The following is a 24,711-nucleotide window of genomic DNA, read 5'->3' on the forward strand; positions in this document are numbered from 1 at the left end:
TTGAGCTATGAATTATTATTATTGCAAAAAGTTTAAATTCAGCCAGTTTCTCTGCCATGCTACATTTTATTTGAAGCAACTTTGAATTACTTTTGTTTACAGCCCCACTTTTGAATTATGCAGAACTGTTGTCAGTGAAAATTCCCTTTATGTTAGAAAAAAATACAGGGAAATATTTTGTTGACATACAAGAGCTCCTACTTCTGGTGTATTGGGTATACACACAGCTTTGTGTTCATCAAAGTGCTGTCCTCGGTATAAAGAATTTATTTTTAAGACTACTGTCAAAAACGCACTGAAAGACTTTTGCCCCAAGGTGGTTGGTTCAAGCACTTGAAAACTGTAAGAACTAAGATCAAAATAAGAAGATAAATAAGACATTCCGGTATAACTCCCAAATATTATCACAAACACACGAACCAAATTGATTTCTCCTCAAAATTAACCTGTTTATTGTTTTAAAAGATAAACAAATAAAGACGTATTAAAATAAGTTATTTGGGCAGTGTGCTCTGTCCTTATATAGTGCTTTCAGTATCATATACACGTGACAGACGTCATGTTAAAAAAGGCTTACTCTACAGACGTAAATGACAGCATTCTCCTCATTATTCTTCCAGCTGCGGTTTCTGTACTCACCTGCCCATCACCCCACTGAAGTTATAATCAGGCGACTGCTCGCATGGCGAATGGAGGTCGTTTTTGGACGAGGCCTTGTCGTCAAGCAGTGGTCCACTACTCGCCTCACTGTCCGCCTTCTGACTCAGACTGTCAGAAAAGGCATCGTCCCTGAGAGGGGAGGTGAAGACAGGTTTTGTGTTATGAAGGGTGCATGGCAGGTGCTGTGGCTCAAAGAGCCTTGTTTGTTCAAGACTTGATTTAACTGTGCATCTGCTCAAAACAACATCACATAAAGCTTTTACATAAAGCTTTTAGCTTTGGCTAAAAAAATTCATGTTGGATTAATGTACCAGCTCTTCTCAAAAACAGATAATCTTTTTTATTTTATTCTTAAAAGTTTTAATGCGGTAAACTTAACCTTGGCTCAAAATTCAAGAAATCCAGAATTGCACTGATTTTCACAGATCACAGTTAAATAGCTGATCCTTTGCTGTCTCAATGGCAATGCAATTAACTGAATTGATTGCAGTACTCTGACTGACAGAGTTTTATAGAATAAAAAGAGAAAGCAAGACGTTCTCTCTCATGTTGAAGGAACACATCGAGCTACTATTCAGTACATTCAGAATAATACAACACTGCACCAATTTTCATTCATTAATCTTTGGTAAGTGCTTCATCCTGTTCAGGATCATGGTGGGTCAAACTCTGTACACACAGCTCCACGCTCCTGCCTCTTTTACTCATTTAATTGGTTCAAGGCTGTGTGTGTGTGTCTATAGTTGATTGTAGTCTTAGTTCATTCTGTATCGTGTGTCTTTTTATGTAAGTATCTGCTGTGACTGTTTGTGGCAGTATTTTGGAGTCTAACCAATTTATATTAGCTAAGAAAACCATTCCCTGAGCACACAGCAATGCACTTTTAAAAGCTGCTCTGGAAAAGGCCCCTGCTGAATATCAATACGTGTTTGCGTATACTCACAGGTCCTGTACTACAATGTACTGGTGAGGTATGAGGCCATCTACTCCATTATGCCTGCCCTCCCACCAGTCCTCAGATGCTCGGTGGTACAGCAGTAAAGATGCTCCCTTCTTAAAGGACAACTCCCTTGGAGTCCGGCCAGAATAATCAAACTTAGCAATGGCTTCTATCTGCTCCACCTCTGTGTGTGTGTAAGAAAGAGAGAAAGAGAGAGAGAGTGAGAGAGAAAATAACCAAATGAAACCTAGTATCAGGGAGCGTGTTTGAAATTCTTTCATATATCTCTTTTTCCTTAATGCTAATGGGAGTTAGAAAGGAAATATATCACTGGGCAGTATTCGCTCCACTTCCAGGTGAATGGTTATGTCATACAAAATCAGAAAATGTTTTAGAGCCAGACAAAAAGCATTATATTTAGTGAAAATAAAAATTATAGGAAAAAAGCTTATATTGTCTTTTAAATTACTAGAGCTTACCTGACTTGGGAAAATATAAAAGGTCAGTTTTGATTTCATGATGGTCAGACTACACTATACACCCCCCCCACACACAGCTATTTTACTTAAACTTAAAATAGCTATATTTCACAGCGCTGTTCTAGGGATGTGCTTTCTTTTCTTGCTCTAATAAACAGCTTTTAAATAAAGTCATGCTGCTCTAAATGCAAAGTGAAGATCAGGCTCTATGTAAAAGCCATCAAACCTGCCACCTCTCTCTGCCTCAGTGTCATTAGTCAGGCCAGAGTGAGGCCAGTGTTCAGACATGGGCAGACAGCTGGGTCAGCATGGGTTAAAAAGATGCACACAATAAATAGCCTCTCAGTGGGGAATCTCCAATTCAACCAGGAAAGCCAATTGCTTCTATTAAGGGCTTTAGCCAGGGGTGAAATTACCTACAGACACAGAGTCAACACAGATTGGAGAGAAGGACAGACAGATTGACAGACTTCATTCAGTGTGCAGAAGGCAATAGAGCTGTAACAATCTGTATGACGTGTGTACACTGAAATACAGGGCTTTAAACTGTGATAAAGCAACATAGGCTTCTAGGATGCTGTTTTCTGGCAGAGCTGTATACCACAGCAGTGTGGCATGGTTTAAAATACAATGTTAAAAAAAACTATTATTGGCTTAGTCATTGCAAAATGTTCAACGTTTTGCTCTAACTGCAGTTTCTAAGTCCACTCTGAAGGCAGTGGGGAAACAGAGGAAGTGTGTACACGGGGATGAAAAAGGAGGTGTGGTCACAAGCTCTACAGTATTACTCACTCTGGACTTGTCCCCTTTCTAACTACAGGGTAAATCAAAATTTTGTACTTAATGCTCAGTCTGACACCTTTTGTTTTTAAATAATAAAGAAAAATTATGTAATAAATAATATGTTCACATTTAATAATAGTAATATATGAATAATTTAATCTTTTTAATAGTCAAGTGAATTCAAGTGAGATTGATTTTTTTTGTGTGTACATGCAAGACACATCTCTGCTACAAATGAAAATATAAACTTTCTTTAAGACACCTAATATTTATGAGCAATTTCACCGAAAGCAGGGAGAGTCAAATGTTGCAAGACACCCCTTTATCTGAATATCCCAGCAAGAAATGGGTGAGGGGGCCTATCTTTTAGAACATGGTCGCCATCTTGAAAGCATCCATACTGGACAAGTTTTCCAATGGAAAGTGGTCATGTAGCATATTCATTCATTCATTATCTGTAAGCGCTTATCCAGTTCAGGGTCGCGGTGGGTCCAGAGCCTACCTGGAATCATTCAGGCACAAGGCGGGAACACACCCTGTAGGGGGCGCCAGTCCTTCATAGGGCAACACACACACTCACACATTCACTCAGACCTACGGACACTTTTGAGTCACCAATCCACCCATCAACGTGTGTGTTTTTTTTTTTGGACTGTGGGAGGAAACCGGAGCACCCGGAGGAAACCCACGCGGACACAGTGAGAACACACCACACTCCTCACAAACAGTCACCCGGAGTGGGAATCAAACCCACACTACCTAGTGACTGCAACACTACCTGTTGCGCCACCGTGCCGCCCTCATGTGGCATACAAAAGAAATAAAAGGGTGTCCTGAAACTTTTTGCTCACCCTGCAGAGTGATCTAATGTAGTATAAAGACAATTTCTGTGCTGTGTAGATGTGAAACACTGTAGTCTCTGGAGTTCTGAAGATTTATCCAATATCTTTGTAACAAGGTAAAAAAAAAAAAACATTCATCCATCATCAGTACATGGCCTAGTTGCTGAAAGGTATTAAATATTATCACCAATGTCTAACTATTTATTGCAAACCTTGCCTAGTACAATAGCAGCTATTATTGCAGCAAAACTGGGAGTGTGTACCAGTGTTATACCATGTCAAGTATTACTTTTATTTCTAAAAATCAAGTATGTAGAGTAGTGCCTCCCACACACTATTTTATACTAGTGCTATTTTCTATTAAAGTATGTGTTTTGCTCAATAAGTAACTGAGTCAAGTGGCAGAGTGAAAAACACAGCTGAGGATGGAAGCCCCAAAGGTCTGTTTATATATCTTCTGCAAAGACAGCAGGAGTGAGAGAGAGGGAAAAGTCTGTGAGTAGAGAGATAAAAGCCAGATGAGAAGAGTGAGAAAACCTGCAGTGGAAAAAGGCGGAGGAGATAGGAATGGCATTTTCCTCTCACTGTTCATTGAGGAATATGCTGGAAAAGAGTTATGCAAGAGTTATTCTCACAAACAGATTAGAATATGAGAGAAGTGTGAGGGGCTAAAGAGGGGGGAAATGGAGAGAAATATAGAGGGGCAAAGCAGGAGGGAGAGGGCATGGGAAAAATCCAGCACATCTTGTCCTTGAACAGTCAAGTTTAATTTAAGATTAGCCTAGTTATCTCCTCACTGCCTTGGCAGTCAATGGGAAGCTTGACTGAGTTTCTGCTGATGGAACTGCAATTTGATTGGCTGAGAAATCTGTCAGTCAAACCACTCTCGGGGCAGCACGGTGGCGCAGCAGGTAGTGTCGCAGTAACACAGCTCCAGGGGCCTGGAGGTTGTGGGTTTGATTCCAGCTCCGGGTGACTGTCTGTGAGGAGTTGGTGTGTTCTCCCCGTGTCCGCGTGGGTTTCCTCTGGGTGCTCCGGTTTCCTCCCACAATCCAAAAACACACGTTGCAGGTGGATTGGCGACTCAAAAGTGTCCATAGGTGTGAATGTGTGTGTGTCTGTGTTGCCCTGTGAAGGACTGGCGTCCCCTCCAGGGTGTATTCCCGCCTTGCGCCCGATGATTCCAGGTAGGCTCTGGACCCCCCGCGACCCTAAATTGGATAAGTGGTTACAGATAATGGATGGATGGATGGAAACCACTCTCCACAGAATAACAAAGAAATTGTTAACCCCTATTCAGTGTCTGTAACCAGGCAAGATGACACTTCATATTTTACTGCTGGAGTTAATTGGTGAATTCAGCTACTTTATTATACGCCCATTACTGGCACAAATCTTTAAATTGTTGATATTACACTTTATGAACCTATACAAAACACAAAAGGCTGTTTTTTAGAAGTAAATACCACCATTAAAGCATCTCACTTTCTGGAACATATATTGCAACTGTAGTAATAGGCTATATACTTCAGCTATTACTTACATAATTATGTTATGAAAACAAGTTATTTTAATGATTAAAACGGAAAGTATTTGGCTTCATATTATTGGTATTTTTTTTTTAAATATCATAACCAGTAACTTCTACATTCCTAACACGGAGTGGTGGTTAAAATAAAGCATTGTACACTGTAGATATTAAGCCTTAGTCTCATCTGCTGTGGTTTTCTTTTACCATATGATTTCAATTAGGAATTGGCTCTTGTAAATGTAAACACTTGCACAAGTGCACACACATACACACACACACACACACACACACACACACACACACACACACACACACACACACACAGCTCAGAAGAAAAACCCTACCAGAGTTTTTGAAATTTACATAACAATTGCAATTATCTAATTATGACAAAACATCCTTTTGACAAATAACTGTGTTTTTGAAAACGGGAAGAAAACCTCTCGGTAGCGGAGTCATTAATTTCTCCACACTGAACTCATAACACAGCTGATCTTTGTGCTACAGTAACATAGCTCTCTATAGACAACCCTTAAATGGCCATGAAAGAATGTCACAAAAGAAGGATGAATGAATAAATGGTATGAAAAATACACAAACAAGCGTGTCTGCCCGTACCGTCATCACTAGTGTGTGGCTCAGTTCCGTTGTCAGCCTCATCAATGGTGCCTGGTTCACTGTGGGGGCTGTCACTTTGGATACACAAACAGAAACACACACACAAAATCACACACATAGCTGTCAGTGCCAGGGGAATTTCCAAAAGAGGTACACACAACAAAAGAGCTGATACAGACAGTACTACACAGCAATAGAGGCAATGACACCAGTGAATACTAATTCTCACTATTCCTAGCAGAATCACTTGAATTTCTGCTGCTTCTATTGCCTTTAGGCTTTCTTGGCTTCTTTCATTACTTGACCTGACTGATGAACCCTCTATTCATTTGGAGCAGAAAATTCAATCAAGCTGCATTACTCTGCCCCATAGAGCACGAGATTTACTATGTTCACACTGAGACTCCTCACCAGTACTCCTCTCCTCCAGTCATACACTTCTCGTAGACAGGGCCCTCCAGCTCGCGGTGGCTGGGGAAAATGACCTCATTGTGGATGATGATCATCTTGATGACCTCGTTGACATGGGCCTGGCAGGCCACAGGGTCCTGGCCATCAGGGATGGGCATCAGTGTGGGGCCAAAGCAGATGGCTAAATTGTAGGGGTCCATCATGTTCTCATCACTGTACTGGGACAGGCTGATTTGGGTGGTGTTAAAAAAAAAAAAAAAAGACAGAAAAATAATATTACAATTCTTGGGGTCTCTATAGTCACACAATCTGTATTGGTGTGTAATCTTGAGGATTATTTTTGTTGTCAGTTGTGTGTATTGTCTGTAAGATGTGTGTCAAGATGAAGTTGGACTTGTCTACTGCAAACCAAATTAACCTATGGGGTACAGGAAACAGAAACTGAACCTGATTCATTATAAATTATTAATTCATTAAAAATGTATGAAAATTGACAGTTCAAGACGCAAGAGTGCAGTCGTGTGATAAGCGACATTTAAAAAAAATATATTGTCATTTGACTATTATATCTTTGCCATTTAATTCTAGGCAAATCGTATATTTCATTATATTATTTCAATATTTTGAGCTATTAAACTGAAGCTATTCATCACACTTTGGGGAAAGGCAGACTAGTTCCAATGCAAGAATGACTGCCCTCTATTTTTCAAGCTTTTAAGTTTGATGTCACCTATCAGACAGTCAGTTTCATTCCACAGTGACATTATACAGAACATCATTAGGGACAACATACTGCTGCGACAGGAGAATTAAAGTCTGAAGAAGAACTGTGCAAAGCCAAAGCTCAAAGAGTTGTAGGCCCAGCACAGTGACTGAGTACACAAATAAAGAAACTATCCAGCTTAAACCCAGGATGTGAAATCAAACTCTTTGTACTGCAGGGGAAAGCATGCCGAGGAGGCATCAATTTAAGTACAATAAAAAAGGACAGGTAAACTACTGCACAGAGCCATGGCTTTCCGCTGGTATAAATAACTTCTAAAGCACTGCTTGACAGAAGCGGTAATGAATTGGACATGAACTGTACGGGGCTGTTCAATAACTCTGAATATAATGAACGTCTGTGCCTTTGACTGCAGGTATTCACATACATACTGATTTACTAAGCAGCAGCACAAACAGAGATGTGAAAAACTAATCATCTAGGCATGGAAACTGCTAGCTTTGAGATTCTCATTGATATTATGCAGGTGTAACAAGACATCCAGTTTAAAAGCTGTAGACTCACTGGTTGAGGAATGCAAACAGGTATCTCATGACGATGATGATGGTACGAGGAAGAGTGACTATGATCTGCTGTATGTGATGTACTCGTTCAGCAGATGACTCAAGCTCTAAAACAAAGAAAAATGAAGAAAAACACAGCAATTCACCCTTCAGAATAATTTTGGATCCTGAATTTGAGACTGAAAGGTCACACCTCTTTCATTAGATCATGTGAGGTCTGTGACAACAAGAGGAACTCACTGATAGTGGAGATGAAGTCCAGGAAGCGCTCCTTGGGGAAAAGAGGATTCTCCAGGCCTCTGAAATACAGCTTCAGAACTCCTGCTACCGAGTTTATGTCATGGTCATTCTGATCATCTATCAGTGGGTCTTCACCTGAAAGAGGGAACACTCCAAGTTTTAAAGACGTAAACACGTAGGGAAAGAATGTGCTTTAAATATTACTTAAACTGGAACAAGGCTTGCGAATACATAAATGCATGAATCCAAGAAGACTCCAGTGCCCAATAAGACTATGTTATGTTTCAAAGAGAAAGCAGACAGATCAGTGGAAACATCAAATAGCAATCGAGGTAATTATTTTACAGAGTACTGAAGTACCTCATTGTCATTTTGAATTTAGAAACGTCATTCCCTTCTTTCATACGTACAGATAATCTTTTCTGACACACGATGACAAAACAAATTGCCTAAGTCCGAGGGAGAAAAGCAATTCAGAAACAATTAGGGGCCTCCTCGCTTGGACACTAACCTCTCTCGAATGAATTTTTAATGTCGTTGACTTCCACCTGAGATCCGGGAACTCGGAATATGCCCTGCTGCTGGAGGCCTGAAATAGAAAAGGACACATGAAACCCGAAAACGTCTAGGCCTGCCATTATCTCAGCTGTGCAACATCCGACGACATGAAAGCAATATGAAATGCATAACATGGGGCAGGAAATGCAATCTGGTTGTAAAGTGACTTCTAGCTCCACGAGGCTGGGGCCCCCTTGCTTTCTTAGGGACATATGGCTTCTATTAAAGCTACTCTGATCAGTTTGAGATTTCATTAGATGTGGAGGGCACAGGGAGAGAATGCCCCCAGGCCAGCTCAGACATAATACCATGTGAAGAGTAGACAAACAGCGAGGCACAGAGGAGAAGGTAATCTGATAAAGGAAATTAAACTAAGACTGACTATCTGAGCTTCATCTCGAAGAATCTCAAAACTGATGTCTAAGCCCTGTTCACAAGAGTGAAAAGTCTGGAATGAAATGATCTGTTCTGTCTCATATCTCATATGTGCAGACATGTGGTTGCTGAGAGGAGTGAATATCATACACATGCATGCTCAGGGCAAGGTTCCTGTTATTTTGCAACTGAGAATTAACAGTTATTTTAAATACTCACCAGCTGTCCACACACAGTTTTAAGTTTAATGTTCATGGAGCACCAACAGATGGAAGTAACCTTGATATTTGCCCCAAATTATATTTTTAAAGAACATTCACTAACCTATTAAAACAAATATCAGTGCTGTGTCTTTTTCCCTAAATGTTTTAGTGCATATTTGTTGTGTTTTTGCTTAATGTCTCATCTTTTGTTGCCGTGTTATCATCTTGCTGGTGTGCTTTGACTTTCTGGGCCACCATATCAGTGTCTTACAGGCTTTAGATGCTGGAAAGCTTCTGCTGATGAGCAACACTTTCTTATATTTGAGGAAAGTAATGCAAAAGATCCATACCCCCAGCTGTGGTTTGTGATTTACTCCATATTAACATATTCCTGAATGTTGTAAAACACTGCCGTAAGCATGTTTCCTCTGAAACTTCAGAAAATCTACAGTTCTGTGTTTTGAGTAAATGGTTTGTGCTTTCACAGTTCATGAACTCTCCTAATGAGTGTTGTTCTTGACAAACATGAATCAAGTATTTAGAGTGCATCTGATCTACAAAAAAGAAGCCTTCTTGTTTCCTGTAGCTTTACGAACACAGCATGCTTTTCCATAGCAGCAAATTTGCATGATGGAAAAAGCCCTACAGCAGTAGAGCCCCATATTCCACTGACTTCAGCTCATCCGCTCTCTAACAGATGGCAGACTAGGAGAACTGTCTCTTTGTGAAGCTTCCGAGAATCACAAAACTTTCAGCAGATGTATCTGCATAGAGTAGCCTGTAGTCAAATTAGCATTTGTGCTAAATCTACAAACCTGTCACCGTGCTGTTTAGTGTGCATTAAGCACTGAAAGAATGATAAGTGCTCTCTTACTGTCAGTAAGAGAACAGACTACAAGCCAGACTGAAACATGAACAGGGCTTACCATAGAGATTTATGTAGCGAATACAGCTCTCTACCACGAGAGGAATAGGCTGACCTGAGTCCTGAAAAAGCAGTAGAAATAAAATATAGGACAATTTATATACAGAGCATGTCACTACAAACAAGTTAGTTGATTAATAGATGTATACACATATAAGACGGCTCTACGTCCTACCAGTTTTTTACTGACAAAAACACTGTTCCATTACAAAGGTAAATAAAGGCAAAAACGCTTAAAGCAGACACTCTAATTGTGCTTCTCAAACTAGTTCGCAGGGCCCTTAAACACTCCACAGTTTTTAAGATTGAGTAAAAATGTTAGTGAATGAGGCCCTAAGAACATATTTGAGAACCACAGTAACAGAGAAATTTTAGTAAAGAAAACTGCATTAGGCTTTTCTGTCCTCAGAGCCTAGAGCTATGAGAAAAATATGGCAATTTATACAGTAGTTAATTTCAACTACAAATTCTGACTGGTTAGGAAGAGTTCTGTTACTTGTGATACCACCACACATTTTTCACAGTAACTACATTATTCTCTTGAGCACAAAAAGCAAGTAATACCTGTTTTTTTATTAGCACATGCAAAAGCAGAAAATGGATACATTAGACAGCTTTTGTCAGAAAATATTTGACCTGCAGTCTGCTTTATATAAAAATTGACAGCTAGTTTAAGTGAGCCCAGAGCAAGCTGCTATAATCATGAATGCAGGTAATTACTAAGAGTTCTTTGTTTTTAATTGGGAAGATAATCCAAAATCAAGTGTTCATGATCAATTACAGTACATGCCATATAAAATTATCAAGAATTACTAAGTACCTGGTTGCGAATACGGGTATTCCGTCTTCCCCTAGGACAGAAAGCAGTGGCAAGCAGAGCGGAGAAGTGAGAAAAGCAAGAGAACAACAGTTAGAGAGAAAGGAATGACAGAATCGCCATGGAGACGACAATGTCGATGTGAGTCTTGGAGCAGCTACAAAAAATGGCTTGAGATGCAGAAGAGGGTGGCATATGAGCGCCCAGCTTGTAGCCACAGCTAATCACATTTTCTTCACTGAACTAGGGGCCTTATCTGTGTCTGGCTGATGGCTTTGAAGGCTAAAGATCATTATGTATGAACCACCACCACCACCACCACCCTTATAATCTGCATCACCACTGCCAAGAGAAAAAGTAAGGCTGAGTGACAGAAACACAGAGCGAGGGAGCAGTAAGCAGCGAAAGTTAAGGCATCCCTCCATCCCAGCAGAGGGCACTGTCTTTGACAGCACTCCCTTTGGTGGTACCTGAATGAAAGACTCCATATTTCCATTAAACAGCTTATGATTATAGACGGAGCGTGGACGGGGCTTCCGCAGTTTCTGTGGTTTGGGGGGAAGGGTGGGGGGTCTGGGGGGAATGAACACAGCAAGGAGGAATTAAACACAAAAACACCACCAAATGCAGTGAAATCTTACACCATGTAGCCTCAAGGATAAAACAATCCTATCACTTTTGATTATACTACCAAACAACATACCCTAACATAAAAATGTTGGACCAAATGTGGTTATGAACATCTTATGGGGGTCTTATGGAGGTAGTAACAAACTGAAATTTATAAACATATCTGACATCTCATGAAGTGTAGAGGGCAATAATCTTTTTGTTAGTTCAAGGATGCATCATGAGTTCGCATTTCTAAAACAGTAAATAAGCATTTACCAGTGAGCTGAGAATGTATTAAATATTATAAAAATAAACTCATAAATGGTAGCATTTTGCATGGGGTTTATGGCTGTACTTTGAATTTTAAAGGAAGGAATAAAGGAAATTAGGGACTATGTTTAAGAGGGATTGTACCCTTGTTTGCAGTGGATTTTGCAAAATACAGCAACAAAAAAGTAGTTCCCACACATTTGACTGAAACCACAGAACCCTGGAGTTGGTCAACAATAATTGTTGTGACCCCATGCCACCCAGAAGAGTTAAAAAAATCATTAATAATCATTTTAATAATCAAAAATCTATAAAATCTATGTTTTTTTTTTCCTTTTTCAAACTGTGTCATTTTGACAGTCCTCTTATGCCAACTAGCATATAGAGATTTCTGTTTACGCTAAGGCGACACGTTCCAGTGAGGGAAACAGCAATTAATGAGAGGTTTAAGTAAACAGCGGAGGAGTTCTACACCTTAATGGACTGTAATTATGATCCAATTGATCTGACCCATAATTAATGTATTTACTTCAAATAATGGCAAGTAAGATTCTGTTATCTACGGTATGTGAATCCTGATGCTGCCCACTATAGGAAGGCATGCTGGGCTGGGAAATCTTAATTACTCTCAAGAGTTGTGACCCACCGCCGGATTCAATACAAGTCAAATAGCATGCGACTCTGCAGTTTAGCTGTAAATCTCTGGAGAACTCGTCAAGCCTGTGTTTATATTTCTTACACAGAAGTCTTTAACTATTGCCATGATACACTTTTGCATAATGGTGTGTTTCAAATATTTTTAAAGCAGACACTGGCATGTTGAAATAGACCTTGATTTATTCATGTCTGTAGCTTCATGCTGATTCAAGGGAAAAATAGTTTTCAAAATGAGCTAATGTGCTCAAGTATTGATGAAGAGTAATTGACTGTTTGCTGTGACATGCTGCTTAAAAAAAAAAAAAAAAAAAATATAGGCACCTGTACAGATGGTCATTCACATCTGCTCACCAGGGGAGGCCCCTATTCTCTGGCCTCACACACTGCCAGTGGACCCCCGCTTTTACTCAACAGGAGTTGAAAAGTTGCCAGTGACAGCTTGGGGACAAGTCCTCTTCGACCGCAGTGAAATAACTCAGTTGGGGGTGCCAAAAAATAAATATTTGCCCTTCCTTCTCTTTCGTTCTTTGTCACTGGCCTGTTCATGGTTGTTTTTGCAGCTGAAACTGCAGGCCAATGGACTGACAGAATATTGTTTTTAAGTTAACACACTGCTGTCAAAAGGGAACAGTGGAATAAGGCTGCTTAAATTTTACAAAAATTTACCTCAAAAAAAAAAAAACTCTTTCAAAGGGGTTTGAAAGAAATGCTCCATATTTTTTGGCCTCCTGACAGACCCAGACCTGTTCTGTTACATTATATTTCTGTAGGATAGATCTGAAGATGAAGAAAGACCTGAGTATATTTGTCATGGCCCTTCAACTTTGACATTAGTTATATATTATTTATTAATTTTTACCATTTATCTGTCTAGACAGCTCCACAGATGCTAGGGGTATTAATTAGCCGTTTGAGTTCAACATTGCATTGAAACCCAAGTGTGCTCATCTCTAATGCTTCAGTTTTAATGTTTTGTATCACATGACACAATATTTAAAACACTTTTTCATAAAACGAGGACCAAATATTATGCAAGTCATTTCCGGTTATGAGGCTCCCTTAGTCATTTATTATTAATAAACAATTACTGTCTAGTCTATTTGTCTACCTCGACCCACTGAGGCAGCTAAAGTTCATAACCAGTACATTTTACTATGTTCCAGAAAACAATATATTGAAGTTATGTATGAAAACAGTATTATGTATGATCTTAGTTTTATACTATAATATGCAAATCAACTCCCATAGCATTAAGACCAAATCTAATTATTTCAGCCTTTCTGGCAACATTAATTATTTATTATTAATTATCCATTACCATTAATCTCTCTACAGTACTGTCCAGAATCAAAGATTATCCTCCCATTTATTCAATTTCTTTTAATCAAACTTGCCACTATTAACGACATTATTTAATGTCAGGAAAAATGCAAAAAAAAATTGTTTTTCAGTATTTACTCTGCACTCTGGGAAAACAAACTTGAAACTTTAATGAAAATAAAATAATGGTGGTCTCTTTTTCACAGTATTTCAGAGTATGCCTCTTCTGTATAAGACTTATAACGTGGGCACTGTGCTCTAATTCAGCAAGTATAATAGCTTCCCTTTATGGATGAATTATCAGCCTTAATGTCTAATGCTGCATTGCTGAAATCAGTCTTCATGAATGCAGGTCCAGAATTTTGTCATTTTCGTTTCTATGGTTACATCGGCTCCTTTCACCATCTTTTCTAGACGTGAAAAAGAAAAAGCTGCAAATAGCTCATCATAAGGGTCTTACCTCGTGGTTCCACACTCAGCTCTTTCTCCTGCAAAAAAGAGAGAAATGGTATTCAGACATGAATTTGAAAGTATGATCTTATGCTCTGTGCTGTAGAGATGTGGACGAGTGGACATAGGACTTTAGTGAGAGTGACCCGGGCTATTGAGAGAGAGATGAATGAGTGAGCCACAGCTCAGTTCTTCAGACAAAAGGAGTGCCAATGGTCGCTGTAGAAACCCTGGCAGACCCCCGTGGGGTGCTTAGATGGGCTGCTGTAGAGATAAAGGGGGAGTGAGTGTATGCATGTGTGCATGCTGATTTCACTGAGTGATGCATGTGATGGCTCACTAGGCCCTTTGTCCCAAAAATTCACTGATATGAAAGGGCTGGAAAGGATTTTCACAGCAGCACAGAAGGAAACCAACACAGACACACAAACAAGACACAGATATAAAAACATAGACAGACACACAGACACTGGGTCTGTCTGTCACATTGGTCCCAGCGGCTAACACTGGCCAACAATTATGCAAATAAGCAAAGGCAGTGTGTTCTTAGAGCTAAGCAGTGTTAAACTGCCACAGCCTTCAGCATCCCCATCTGTAAATATATGAAGCAACACAGCTAATACAGATCTATTATATAATTAGTGGAAAACCATAGAAATTACAGTTAAATAAAACACATTTAGCATGGGCTGTAAAGTACCAGAATGCTAAAAGATAATGTCAATTCCTATTCACATTCAGTGATGTACCCAGGTTTTCCAGAAGGCTTAGTGTGATGTTCTGTCATATTTTTTCGTCCCATATATCGTTCATCACAATACATTTTGTTGATTCCAATGCAACTTAAAAATTATTGTTAATTTGGTAGTCGTTTTGTCCTAAACTTACTTTGGTTTATTAATCTAGGCACTGCTGGAAAAAAATTCCTGATATAATGTTTTAGTTGCCAGGGATCTGTCTTAAGACTGTTCCTCACTGAATAGAAATTTTTTTTTTTTGGAGAAAACTACATTAAGTGCTACATTAAGAAATTCATTTAAATGAACTATTTATCAACTAAAAACCTGCATCTTTGTTCAGCTATTTTTCCATACAGCATTTATATTTATACCATATAAACCATCATTGTTCATCAGTGTTGTCATTTAAAGAAAAGTCAACTTTGAAAGAAAATACAATGGGAAACTAAACTAAAAGTAAACTAAAAATGCACTATTTTGTTTCTTCTGGCTGACAGCTGGAAAGCAAGTGAAAAAATGGTGTCTATTCTGTCGTTTTTTCAGGCACAATAGCTTAGTAAAAATGCCACAAAAACACTTCTTTTATAAAGCACCTGGCCCCCATCGCTGCATAATGTAGACCAAGTTCTTTTTCCAATTCTAAATCTCCATGTACTGCTGTAACCGCTGAAGCTGCTAGAGAGCTACTTGAGAAACCGAGAAAGGCCCTCAAATAATTTTACTTCTGCAAATCTACATATCAAATGGGGTGCTTTGAGTGTGTCATCGCTATGCATTCGCAGAGAAAGGCTTTTGTGTTGCCAGCTGAGGAGGAATAAAATGGCTTCTGAAGCCCCTTGAGCACTCATTCACAATGCTGGTTGAGATTCAGCGGGTTAGGAGAAGGCAGCTTTAAACATCACTGGGTTATTCATTTGACTGGAGTGCATCCAGCCCTGCATGTATTATTCTTCATCACTCATTCAAACTTCCACGAGCACGGTGCTTTGGCCAGGTGGCTGACACCATGGCAGCATTGATAACATCACTGAAGCAGAAGAGATATTTATCCCAGTTTGTTTAAGGTGTCCAGAACCAATTAAGTGAATAATTAAAAACAGAGGAAGTACCTGCAGCCGCCATATGTGGCACAGACACTGGAGTATACATGCCTAATTCCTGTGGCCAAAATTAAGCCCAGACAAATTAACCCTGCTTGGTGTGGCCCAGCTGATGTAGCTGCAGTGTGATGGAGTGGTGGGTAGCAGGGGGGCTGTATTTGTGAACATAAAATGTTCAGGGCTGGTCTCAGCTGGGACATCCCACCAGTCGCCCCCATTAGATTAAGACCCGAAGCACCAGCAGCTGCTGAAACACTCAGCTGACTGAATGTAGATCAATGATCCATGAATGAGGTGACAAGAAGTGTTATTATATATAGTCATATGCAAAAGTTTGGCCACCTCTGGTCCAATGTTTTGTTGAATTTATAAGTCAAAATAAGATCATATCAACTAGAGAACAGAGATTTGCACCTTTTAATGCATAGTTCATTTTTATTGTTTGAAATGAACATGTGAAATAATAGATTACATAAAATGTGGTCAATGTTAAATGGCAATCAAAATTTGAATGCTAGTAAGCGCAAGTTGAACTGCTAGTATTTTCTTGTATTTTTTTGGAAGGGAGATAAAACAAATGTGTAGAGTGGTTTAACTGTGTAGAGGACATTTTTTTTATTTTATTATTATATTTCAGAGTGTTTTATGATTTTTGAATAGGAATCTCTTTTTTTTTTCAGTAGAAACCAATAAATCACAATAAATCACCTCCATATTCCAGCTTCATGGGTGGGTTAAACCAGGGGGGATGGCGGGGTGGGGGTTTAACCCACTCATGAAGCTGGAATATAGAGGTGATTTATTAACCTTGACCGCTGAATCATAAAAATAATCTAATCTACCTACTGAACCCAGCAGTAGCGAAGCTACTATGTAAAGTTGACAGCACTAATATAAAGTTTTATTATATCCAACATGATAATGCTAGATAAATATGAACTGTACACTTACATTTGCAGAAAAAAATGCCTTACAGAACTAAAATAAACCATCAGAACATGCCATTGACCAGGAGGGTTCAATGCTTGCATGCAGGTTGGATTGTAGAAAGCAGGATAAAGTAGGGTCTCTAAAAGCTGGTTCATACCTCCTGCGGATGCAGATGTGGTTTGGCATTGATGCGTACCACACCAGTCTGAGCCTTAAATTGGCCACAGAAAATGTGTTGCAAGAAGTAGAAAAAAGGGGTCGGGAAAAAAAAAACGTCAGATTGAGGAAAGCAAGTACTGCAAGCGTAATAGACACACACTGTGCACAAAATCAAAAAGTTTAATACATTTTTTTAATGTTTCTGTTGAAGCTTATGTGTCATTTCTATCATATAGAACTTCATTCATTTCTCTCATTTTGTATCATGCTGTAGATGTGTACAATAATTTAACGTGCACTAAAATAAGAACTTCAGGTGGTGGTATGAAAAGCACAATCACAGGAATGGTCCTAAAATGTGTACAAAAAGAGAAGTAGGAGTATGAGGATGAAACAGGAGAAGTCCATTAAAATTATGTGGTCACCAGGGACAAAGGCATAAGTGGTATGAACACTGAGCATTGCGAATGGTCCAGTGCTACGTTGTGCGCACTTTGCCAAGCCCACCTCCGCAGCAGGTATGAACCAGCCTTAATGCAAACAAACATAATAAGACACTACATCTACAAGGCTCTAGCGAGACCTGTCAATAAAAAAATAGACAAGCTGTACGTAGGTCGTGTTTTGCTAAAGAAAGAAAGAGCTTTGTGCTCCTAATCAACTTTTCTGAATGAAGGTTTGAGGAAAGTTTGCCATGACAACACATGCCTCTAAACAGTGTTCTTCATTAATCACTGGCTCTTTCATATTGCCTTTAATATGACCATCACAAACCCTGTATACCACTGTAGCCAAAGTCGTAATGAGAGAGACCTTCACGAAAAAGCCTGACACTTTTAACATTTACTGCCAGCACAGGGCTCGTTACACAACTACTCACCTTCCCCCAGCGTCTGCTTCAGCAGGTCGTGCTTGGCCTGCAGTTTAACAATGAGGTTGCTGCCGTTCAGGTACTCTTTGAATTTCTGTGGACACAGATGAAGGCGTCAGGGAACTAATGATTTTAATGAGCTCTGACAAGAACAGGAGAGAGTTGTCGGTTACGGCAGATGAAGAACAGATTTCGTTGTGTTTTGCACGGCACTAATTCAATCTGTTCCGAAAGGAGAGTTTAATTTCCGTTTCATCGGTAAGGCATGGGGCCCTGTCGTGAGCATTTTATGATTTCAAGTGTGATAAGGCATGCTGGGTATACTTTAATTTCAACACTGCTGCACAGGACACAGTGTACTGTGATTAGATAAGAAAACTGATCTCACATTTCAAATAACAGAATAGCCACAAACAAGCAAAATCAAATATGTGGCAGCACTGCAGCAATACTCACATAAAATTGATGGAAAGTAAGGTTTTCAGTTATCACCTACATTTCAACACTTTTATTAAAACTATCACTATCAGAATCACATTTCTAATGCACACCTGCGAAACATTAAGCTGTAGGCACACATAAAAAAAAAATTGTGATTTTCAAACTGAAATCTATTTCCAAATGAGTTTGCTGTTGTACAAATACTTCAAATTGTATGTTTATCTAATTCAGCACCTAAACACGATGAAGTGATGAGCAAAAACTGCAACTGGGGCTCAGAGACTAAACGAAGTGCTGATTAGTAGTTCTGTTTAGTAGCTGGCACCTGAGATGTACTTGGATTACTTGATCTGAATCTCCGTTGACCAATGAATCAAGTTACTACTCATGGGACATGAGTCCAAACGGTCTTTCAGATGTTTAGTAGAGAATTTCAGTTTAGATTAAGTGTTCATCCTGACCCTTTACGTTTTGCTGGGGTCATTGGTTGCAGTTTTTATCTCAACTGTGCAGAGGTCTGTGGTGGTAAAATATACAGTGACCAGGTGCTGTGACATTATTGTGCAGAGCCACATACAAGTTACATTTACTATAATAGTGTATACATTGCTTAGGTCAACAAGTCGTTGACCTAAGAGCTCAAGTAGCATCATCAAAGGCGATATATAGAGTGAATCATAGGACAATCACAGGACAATGCCTAGAATGTGCAGTTTTGACCAAAAAGACAGCATTTCATGTGGGCCTTAGGCACTCCAGCATTAGCAGTGACACGCCTGCAGATTCAGGTAATTGTACAACTTTGAGAGAACGCATTCTACACTCACAGTGAAGTAGAAGACCTCTGTCTCTTGTTGGTTGGCCCGTCTCTTGGCGATATTCAGCTTGCTCATGTAGCCCTCAGAGGCCACAGATTTAATAGACTCTGTAGATCTGCTGTGCTGAAAAGCATCGGACACGTCAAAATCTTCCACGGTCAGCATGTCCTGCAGCGTCTGCATGGTGGCGTCCAAGGTCTTACGCACCTGACCAACAAAGAGCAGGACACTTCTTCAGTTCACAAAGGAATTCTATGTTTCTTTCAATAGGCAGCCTATACCACAAAACTGCTTTTAATCCAACAAGGCTGGATATTGAAAGTTTTACTTAGACTATTTAAAAATAACCTATGCATTCAAAACAATAATGATAACTAAAATATTCGTGACCTGGATGAACATTTTTGGCTTTAATAATCTGCATAACATTTAATGTAAAAGTTCTTTAAGTTTTAAGATTCTTTACATTCCTCAAAATCACACAGCTCATTTACAAAGAAAGAGTAGAGAATAAAACTAGTGGCTCTACTGTTTTAAAGAACCATATAATCCTTAATATTAAAGGGTATTGTATTTTATTACTTCATTATTATTCCTAATTTATTACTGAATAACAACTATAATTCGATATTTTGCTTTAAAACTACTGTTAATTATGCACTTATGAGAGTTGGAAACAGCAGCACAGCATAAGCACTTTTTTTGTTTAAATTATCAAATTGTTGCTTATCAACGAGAGTCTTTGAATGTTATTACAAATAATCCTTTCAGCACCATGCACCAGAAAAACAAGCAACAGACTAAAAGCAGACTGGTGCAGGGTGAGGGATACATCTATCAAAGGTAAATCAAAACTCACTTCATCTGACCTTTGGGTGAACGCTCCTACAATTCAACATCCCCTGGACCCCAAGCTGATTCCTTGAGGGCGGGATTTTGAACAACCACAGGGTTATACATTTGTCATTTGAGCTGCTGAATATCAGGCCTGTCTGCCTGTCATAGAGACAATACGTATAACTGCCCCGGGACCCTATTGAGGGGCCCTCAGATTAATGTGCCATATTCTCTCCATGGCACAAATCGTCCATTACAGCCTGGTTATGAGACACAGAGTGATAAGGGCTAGATGGAGCCATCAATACGCACAGGCGGGAGCTATTATGGAGTCCATTAGCACCTGTGTACACTTAGTGGGAAATCTCAACATGCAGCCTTCAGCTCTCTATCAACAAAAAAAGTACCTCTGCAGATTTAGTACATAGTGCTGTTTCACCTCAACACAAAAAAAATCTCTATTAGCTGAAAGCTAAAAATACACCCTCTTCCCAGGGAAGGTGGACTGAATATTGAAAAATTAAATGAGTGCAGTTGCTATTCAGACACATTCTCTAGAGTGCTTTAGAAACTGCAGCTAGAAACTTGCCTCAGTAAAGTTAAGGGGCCTCTGAAGAGCAGAAAAGCTGCAGAGACAGAAGTATTGTGACTCACACACTGGTGAAGATCAAGGACCTTCACAAAGTCTAATTTGAAGTCACAGTCAGGATGTTTTTTGGAAGAGATACATATTCAGGCCATTAAATTGGCTGGTGGCATGAGGATTTTCATGATATTGTACAAACGTACAGACTATACTGACTATATATGTCATTAAGTTTTAGACACCATCCAGACAGGAGTTTTAAAATAAAGTTGCCCTTTGGGGGCTTGTTTTGAAAGTAGGATCTGAGCAGCATCAACTTGAAAAACAATGAAATGTCACTTTCACATTCAGCTTGATATTTGTTTTTGCACTTAGACCCGAACCCCAAGCAACTTCCATGGAGTCTTATTTTTCAAGGAAATCAAGTATTACTGGTTGACTGATACATTTATACAATATACTATAGAGTACATTAAGTACATTCAGAACACTCTTCATATTTCTTTTATTTTTATTTTTTTAATCCACGTGCATAGTCAAAAGCCAAAGTAGGAGATATGCAAACTCGATTAAAAATATATAAATTAAAAGACACAGAAAAAATGTGGTACTTGGACACTTGGAACAATCAGTTAAACCATAATTAAAGCTTCCTGAGATACAAGGCAAAATTAAGCAGTACTCTTGCTTTAGATCTTTAAAAATTCAATATATCATTCGACTATGAGGAGACTAACCTGGTGATATCTGATCAAAACCTGGAAGTACTTCTAAGACTGGACTTTGCAGTTGACTTCAAAGAATTGAAAGCATTTCAGCCAGAAATCATGTAATTAAAGCAAAACACTAAACACTGAATTATATTATGTTTAGCTCTTCAGGCTTCTGTTGATTTTATTTTTGTGAAACTTTTTTATTCTGTAATACAAGGTGAGACTCACCTCTTCATTCTCAATCTTCAGTGTGGCTAATCGAGACTGCAGCTGATGGTAGCGCATCAGGAGCTCTGTCTGAACTGGCTGCTGAGCACTGACCTGACACACCTGAAAAATAAATCAAATATATCATATATTAGTCTCCTGACCTTCACCGTTCAGAAATGGCCTTTAGTGCACACTAATTTCAATTCAGATTACACCACTTCAGTAATGTACACAACATATTTTATTCCTGTACTTGCCCACAATATTTTAAATATTTTATTTAAAATAATGTTTATTTATTAGATTTTCACTGCATTGTTGTCCTGTATAGAATTAGCACAGAATTTGGCAGTATAACAGCCTGTTTGTATGAGTATAGAAATCTTGGGCAAAATTCCATTCAATCAAATGTCAAAGTGCTGAGTAATGTACATGAGCCCACCTCGTCTCCCATGTGAGGCAGGTATTCAAAACGCATGGGTGGGCAAAAGACCTGGTTGTACATGTCCATGATCTTATGTTTGTCACTGCGGGAGTCCAGGTTATCCACTGCGTTCTCAATGAGATCCAAACCCTCATGTCGAGATGTCTCCAGGTTATACTCTGCTGAGAGATATGTCCTAAATGTGCGGGCTAAGCTAGCATGGTAGCCAAGGTCACAACACTGAAAGAGAACAGAATAGAGCAGGGTGTTTAGACACAGTCTGCAAAGCATTTGAGTGTGAAATAACTCCTCTCTGCTAACTATGAAAACAGGTTATTAAATTCATCTTCAGAGGATAATTTGTTTTGATGCAAGATCCATTTGAAATAAATGCTTGAAAGAATACGGTGCATTTAATTACAGCATATAATATGTATTGTTTTACAGAAAGTAAAGCAATGCATACAGGAAAATCAGTGCGATCAGAGATGTTGGACGATCAGTTCTGGATCACTAAAGCCAAATCCCAGCTCATTCCACATATACTGGAAAAAGCTCCATCACAACATGGATGCCCAGTGTTTCAGGTCTTTTCTATTGAGTGTGGTGACCTTAGACATATATGTACAGGACATCAAGCAAGTCGCACAAGTAGAATATGATCTGAACCTACTGCAAACTATGTCCCCTAACACACAAATTTAGAAGTACAAGCACAGCGGGACGTCAGGCCTAATTAATCTGTGTTAAAAAAATTGCATAAACTAACCTCATTTAGCAGCGCACGGCATGGGTTTAAAATATGCTGCAGGGAACTGAAAATTTCTGTGAATCATTATATGGTCATTTAATGAAGAGGAGTCAGTTAGCTCTCCATTGAGCCTTAAACTCATCCATTAGGATCAAGGAGGTGTCTGGAAAAGCTAGTACCGTGTCTCATTTGAATAACCTAATTAGAAAATACTTCTAAGCTCTCCTATTGTGCACTTACATGCTTTAATCCAAAGCAACTTAAAAAACAAACAAACAAATAAACAAACAAAAAATATGCAAATGGAGGCAAAGCAATAATAAGTACAAAGTCTGTAAGGATTCACAAACTTAAGGTCTTTTCCCAGTACCATCAAGTGCATGAGTAACTGACAACTAAAGTAAAGTTTAAAGTACAGATCGTGTTTAAAATATTTGCAGAAGCCCACCCCTCCCCATCCTGCTGCTGTAAAAACATACCAAACAAACAACAGTGTACATTGACATATGTCAATATCCACTAACATAAATAACATGGGCTGACGTCACACTGACAATAAAGATTTTCTGGTAATTAACTTAAAATGCTGGAAAACAATGTTCAGCTTGTGTGAGTCCAAACAACAGAAATGTTTTTTTGTAGGTTGTCCTGGGTCACAAAGGCATTATATCTGCCATATACCTTAACAAATTCAAAGGCCACTGTTTTAATCTTACAATCTAGGAATACTTTCACAGCTTGTCTGCAATAGCATGATAGAGATGATAATCATACAGCCAAAACTCACCTTCACAGAGATGACAAAGCTTTTATTTTCTCCTCTAAAATTTGTACCAAATGGAACCTTACATAAATTTGTCTTTGGGAAAAAAAGACAGAACCAGACTTCCAGAAAGGAAACTCACAGTTTATTTAGTTGGATGTACTTTGAACTGTTCTTTCCAAACAGTTTCTAGCAAACTGTCAGGTAGTGGATACCTTGAATAAAGATTGAAAAAAGAAAGTAGTATTGAAAAAAGCACTTGTGTACGGTGATGTGAAAAGTGATCTGCTCTCAGAATGTCTGCTGTCAGTCTGAGAAGTACAGCTTGACCATTTCATCCACTTCGTGACTTCTTGAAACACAGAGGTCATATTAATGCAATACATCAAAGGCAGTATATTAACCACACAACAAAAGCCCTAAAAATCTTTATTAAACATACATCAATTAGAATACAATCCATTCCTGCTCCTTCTCATTGTTCCTCAATTAATTTCAGGCAACACAGACTAAAAGGCAGACCACAGAAACAAGAGAAAGCCAATCACAATAGAGTGGATAAAATAGCAGCTTACAAGCAGCCAATCACAGGGCTCCACAATGAAAGCCAAGTTAAACAGAGTGACTGTCACACTTCAGTGTGTATGAATGGTGCTTAAAAGAGCAGGACCAAGACAGAGTCAGAGAAGGCCTCCACATCATTTCCCCAAGAAGGCAGAATTATAAACCAAACTCAGTTCTGTTGATGTGCATGAGATGTGCACCCAATAAACAGCTCGGAGTGTGTGGGCTGCTGCAAAAACTCTTTGACTCTTGGCTTTGTTTATACACATCAGAACCGTAAAGCTGTCCTGGCTCTTTTATCATCATGTCTGAGGGAAGGCGCAAGGGGCTATATCACCTTGCACTGTACTTGGAAGAGTTTACTGCTCAATAAGAAAACAGCAAAATCCTGGAATCAAGAACATCTGCACGATTAGTCGACAAAGTCAATCAGTCATCAGCAATGTTGAATACAGATGAAGGTCAGAGCTGCTTACTTTCACTACAGTACACACTAACCTTCCTCCAGGAGCTCTGCTTTCCTGCAGAATTGACTTCCAGTTACCAGCGTGGAAACACCTTACTTCTCTGAACAAGAACAGGTGCCTAAAACTAGACTGCACATGATCTCCAAGGCCACTGGTCTAGGATGATCCAGAAGGTCATTCTGACAAGGTACACTAAAGGAAGTAAAGGGTGGCATGACTTTTGTCTTTTCATTACAGCATAAACCCGAGAATAAATTGCTCGGTTATTTATTACTGTGTCTGACATGGCTCCCTATTCACCAATCCCTATATTACTCACTGTACACTTCACTATTATAGGGAACTGAATTCTGGAGAGC

At 39.1% G+C, this 24,711-nt stretch overlaps 1 protein-coding gene across 3 annotated transcripts in view; it reads right to left on the bottom strand.

The window, feature by feature from the left end:
• srgap3 (SLIT-ROBO Rho GTPase activating protein 3) overlaps positions 1-24,711 on the bottom strand; it is a 95,825-nt gene that overhangs the window by 3,312 nt on the left and 67,802 nt on the right. The window contains exons 7-20 of one of the 3 annotated variants that reach the window (XM_066663109.1): positions 21,826-22,047; positions 21,402-21,503; positions 19,047-19,244; positions 17,788-17,872; positions 13,989-14,016; positions 10,673-10,703; positions 9,854-9,914; positions 8,303-8,380; positions 7,792-7,926; positions 7,553-7,658; positions 6,265-6,492; positions 5,854-5,927; positions 1,604-1,784; positions 640-789 (exon numbers count right to left, since the gene is read on the bottom strand). In XM_066663109.1, the coding sequence (XP_066519206.1) occupies positions 640-789; positions 1,604-1,784; positions 5,854-5,927; positions 6,265-6,492; positions 7,553-7,658; positions 7,792-7,926; positions 8,303-8,380; positions 9,854-9,914; positions 10,673-10,703; positions 13,989-14,016; positions 17,788-17,872; positions 19,047-19,244; positions 21,402-21,503; positions 21,826-22,047 (1,679 nt within the window). Of the gene's footprint in view, positions 1-639; positions 790-1,603; positions 1,785-5,853; positions 5,928-6,264; positions 6,493-7,552; positions 7,659-7,791; positions 7,927-8,302; positions 8,381-9,853; positions 9,915-10,672; positions 10,704-11,139; positions 11,243-13,988; positions 14,017-17,226; positions 17,259-17,787; positions 17,873-19,046; positions 19,245-21,401; positions 21,504-21,825; positions 22,048-24,711 lie in introns of those variants that run through there. The other 2 variants (XM_066663108.1, XM_066663110.1) reach the window with 2 other exon arrangements.

The sequence above is a fragment of the Hoplias malabaricus genome, chromosome 3 (assembly GCF_029633855.1).
Source record: "Hoplias malabaricus isolate fHopMal1 chromosome 3, fHopMal1.hap1, whole genome shotgun sequence".
Lineage (NCBI taxonomy): Eukaryota > Metazoa > Chordata > Actinopteri > Characiformes > Erythrinidae > Hoplias > Hoplias malabaricus.